This window comes from Nestor notabilis, unplaced genomic scaffold (genome assembly GCF_000696875.1).
Source record: "Nestor notabilis isolate BGI_N333 unplaced genomic scaffold, ASM69687v1 scaffold4795, whole genome shotgun sequence".
Classification (NCBI taxonomy): Eukaryota; Metazoa; Chordata; class Aves; order Psittaciformes; family Psittacidae; genus Nestor; species Nestor notabilis.
The window spans coordinates 45,992-50,382 of record NW_009928675.1 but is presented as its reverse complement, the minus strand read 5'-3'; the positions used below and the strand labels follow the sequence as shown (position 1 = coordinate 50,382).

Sequence of the window (4,391 nt, the reverse complement as noted above, 5' to 3'; positions counted from 1 at the left end):
AGGCGAACGGCAGCATCCGGCGTTTACCTCATAGCTGAAAAAGCTAGGCGTTTTGAGCAGAAAGTGTTCGCCCGGAAGCCTAAGAGAGAAACCTCCTCAAGCTGCCTACACATTTACTTGGGAGTTTTTAATAAGCGTTTTACTGTGATAAACGTTAATGTATTGTAGGTGGTGCATCAGTGAAACGCTGCTTTCACAGGGGCTTGGTTTGTAAGGTATCCCCATTCATAAGGCTCCCCATGGATGTAGCTTGAGAGCAGGCGAGGCTTTTTGTTTTCCCGTGTTGGACAAACTGTGTAACTTTCAATTTCCTTCCACTAACACTCCGAAATGTTGCTGCTGGAGAAGCAGCACGTATTTCTGTGTCTGTGGGGATTCTCTGTGAGAGTAAACCGTGGTTTCAGGGCTTGGTGCTTTGCAAGGAGGAAGACTCGGTGGAGTTTCTCCCAGCTCAGCATTTATGGGGAGTTGTTTTTCACTGCTGCTTTTCAGAGCCTAAAACACCCTCCACGTTTTCATGCTTCAGAGACCTGTTTGGCTGTGATTTTTGAGAGGATTTCTGCAGCTGAGATCTTTATATGAGTAAAAATACCTGGTCTACTTTTTGCAGTGATCTGCTTTATGTTCTGTGTGAGTGGTCATTAGAGATGAAGGTGCTAGCTGCAGGGCTTTGGGGCAGGAGCTGTGGGTAACAGCATGGAAAAATCATGCAGAAAGCTGCTGGTGAGGCAAGAAAGCTCTGGAATTTCTAAAAATGAGCAGGAGTCCTTTCTGTAGATACTACTAAGCAATAGCTTGAAGGATCTAATCCTTAAAAATACAGAATTCGTAAAAGAGGTGTCGTGTTTAGGTTGTAGGTTGTTTTTTTTTAACCGTATTACAAGTATTTGTTGGGGTGGTTGTTGTGGTACTGTTTTAGTTGTGTGGTGATCCTGTGTAGAAAGAGGCTGTAGCCCAAGTTAGCACAACTTGCCTCCTCTTTGTTCAGCATGAGGTTCTCTGGGTGCCCATTTGATGAGCAACCTTGGACCCAGTACCAGGTTGTGTAGTGTCTCAAGTGTTCATTCAAATGCTGCAACTCCATGTCCCACCTTCCCTGTCCTTCCTCAGAGCTATTTGTGGGGCAGTGCTTTTAGCCAGGCTGGGAATGGGTGTTTGTTAGTCTGTTGGATTTTGTTTTTCTTAGTGCTTCAAAAATAAGGTAGCAGTGGAGAGTTTACAGTGTTTATATCTCAGAAGTTGTCTGCACAGGTAAAAGAAGTGATTTGGGGTGGAAGCTGTTTTTCCCAGACAATAACTTCTTAAACTGGCATGTTACTGAAAGCTTTATGTCAGGGAGAGAGTTATGGCCCCGCTCAGGACCACTGAATGTAGCAGAAAAGTGATCTGCACTGAAAGCATAGCCTTGAGTTGGAGAGTCGTGAAGTTCAGTGTTTTCATCTTGATGTAAATCACAACCTTTGATGGGGATCATTTTGTTCAGCTCTGTTGGCTCTATTGTTAGTAATATTAATTATATAAACCATGTGTGCTTTTACACAATAGGAAAAGAGGTAATGGCCTCAAGTTGTGCCTGGATATTAGGAGAATTTCTTCACCTCGAGGGTAATCAGGCATTAGAACAGGCTGCCCAGGGCAGTGGTGGAATCACTGTGCCTAAAAGTGTTCAGATACAGCGTAGATGAGGCACTTAGTGATATGGTTTAGTGGTGACCTTGGCAGTCCCAGGATTAAGGCTGGACTTGATGATAGAATCGTAGAATCATAGAACAGTTAGGGTTGGAAAGGACCTTAAGATCATCTAGTTCTAACCAACCTCATTGATTCTATGTTTCTATGAATAGTTGGCTGGTGTCTAGTATCATAATTTAAAGTAAAAATGCATCTTTCCTGTTTTAGTGATTTGTTAAACTCATTCTAAGACTCCCAGAAAATTAACAATAATAAAGTAACACTTCTGTAAATTTTTTGACACATTTTCTATAGAAAACACAAATTGCACATGTAATAAAAAGTATCAGGTTTCTTTATTGTGCTTGGCAGTGTGGTACCATAATGTTAATTGAGTAAACTCGAACTCGACCTTTTTACATAAGAAATGGAATAAAAAGATTGGTTTGATCCTAGATGTCTGTTATACATGGAAGAAACAAATATGAGGATTGAGCATAATTGCTGATTCTGTTACCTGAACTGTCAGCTGCACAGCAGCTTTGATAGGTCTGTAACCTCTTGTGCTTTGTCACCATAAAAATACTTACTGTTCTCAGTAGTGTCTAGCGGAGCAGTTGGACAGTAGAGTTGAGCTGGTCTGGTGATCCTTGGCACATAGAAGGGCAGTGCTGCTTCCCTCTCCACCGTGTTGACTTTTCTTCCATCCTTGGTTTTTGCTCTCTTGGATCTTGTTAAACAAGTAAAGTATTCATCTTTTTTTTTTTTTTTTTTTTTTTTGGAGAGGCGAAGGGTTGGGAGTGTCCTTTTCTTTATTTTTCAGCTGGTTTTGCAGCTTTGCCAGTTCCCCTGGAGGGGCACAGGCTGCAGAGAAGGTAGTGGGAATATACAGCCAGAATCAGGGGAAGAGTAGATGAGGGAAAAGCTGCTGCATCTATTCAGCTGCAATCAGCTACACTTCTGTTATCTCTGACTGCCCCTTAAGTATTGGAAAGATTTCTTTCATTACCCTTTTCTTCTAGGAAATGTCACACTCTTCATTGTTTGGTACTAACAAGAAGATTTTTGTGTAACAGAAAATTGAGAAGGCTTTTGAATGTGGCTTCTTGAGAAACCCAGCAGTTCCTTCAAATGATTGCTGGTTGCAAAAACGTTTTTGTGTTTGTTAATAAATCTGTTAACTTTGAGATGGCTTTGTTTGATTCTTTTTTAGGTTGTGTGATATTTGTGTCAGAATAATTGTTCCATTGAGAAAATTTCTATAACCAAGAACCATGACTGCTGCAGAGAACGTGTGTTACACGTTAATCAACGTTCCCATGGATTCAGAACCACCTTCTGAAATCAGCTTAAAGAATGACCTAGGCAAGTAATGGACAAAGATTCGAAGGATACTCCTTCTTACTTGAATTATTCTCACATTCTCTCCTTGTGCCTTTTCTAGAATATTGTTTAAATTTTATAAATTCAGACAAGTCAATTTCATGTTTATTTTGTTCTGTTTGATTTTTGAAATGTATACCTTCCTCTGTTTGTGTTTTGAGAAACTTCGTGATATTTACGTGCTTTAGTTTTGTGGGTTTGTTTGGTTTTTCCTCAGTCAGTGCAAACATTTGAAATCTTTTTCTGTCTTTCTGTTTGAAATAATACCTATTTGGGCTAAGGCAGATTTAAGTAATATAATGATAAGCAACAAGTTGACTTATCACTTGTTCAATACACAGCTGTATTTTGCTGGCAGAAGTGTCAGTGTTAGTATTTAGTATACATATGACATCAGAGGTCATTGTAGTATCCTGGTATAAAAGGCTGTTTAAATTTAAGCATTGAAACAGCCATGAAATTTGTTGAACTTGGAAAATTCCAGTATGTGGATCTTAGAATGGACTCCATGCTCATTCTTTAAATATCCCTTGCTGCCTCTTTATCATTTTAATAGAAGTGAGGGTGTGAAAACCCCTCTTCAGAGGGGGTTTGTCTTTTCTGACACTGAAGATCAGTATTCCTGTTAAACTGTGACATGTTAGCTTTCCTGATTTCATTTCTTCCTGCTCTAGAAAAAGGAGATGTGAAGTTGAAGACGGAGGCCTTGAAGAAAGTAATAATTATGATTCTGAATGGTGAAAAACTCCCTGGGCTTCTGATGACCATTATACGTTTTGTACTGCCTCTCCAAGATCATACCATCAAAAAACTGCTGCTTGTCTTTTGGGAAATAGTGCCAAAGACCACTCCAGATGGCAGACTTTTGCAAGAAATGATCCTTGTGTGTGATGCCTACAGAAAGGTAGCACATTGTTTATTTCATTGCTTATGTTCCTATACTGGATCTTTATAGAACGTATATAATTTTCTGTTATTTAAGAAATATAAAAACGGTTTATGCTCAGCATTTCCTTCCTAATTATTATGTCTCAGTGGATAATTGTAGACAAGCAGCACATCTACTATCAAGGATTTTTCATGTGTTCTTTTACTATTACGAAAACAAACCAAAAATTATAACAAAAATTTAGTGCTCTTCATTTGCAAGTCAGTGAACCTCAAAGATGAGGGGTAACCTAATTACCATCTTCATAGTATCTTGGGACAAGCCGTGAGTCATAAAAGGACACTTTTTGGAATAAGTTCATCACTCCTTCACAAAGAAAAGGTCCTTCAACTTCTTTTGGAATGGGTCAGAAGCAGATGAGGTAATATACATTAGAGGTTAGTATCCA

The 4,391-nt window shown here is 39.3% G+C and overlaps 1 protein-coding gene across 1 annotated transcript in view; it reads left to right on the top strand.

Annotated features, from left to right (window-relative positions):
• Positions 1-2,883: 2,883 nt before the first annotated feature.
• The window catches only part of COPB1 (coatomer protein complex, subunit beta 1), a 17,344-nt gene continuing 15,836 nt past the window's right edge, over positions 2,884-4,391 (top strand). Inside the window, exons 1-2 of the mRNA XM_010014617.1 lie at positions 2,884-3,036; positions 3,729-3,958. Coding sequence (XP_010012919.1) covers positions 2,946-3,036; positions 3,729-3,958 — 321 coding nt within the window. The 5' untranslated portion in view covers positions 2,884-2,945. The remainder of the gene's footprint in view (positions 3,037-3,728; positions 3,959-4,391) is intronic.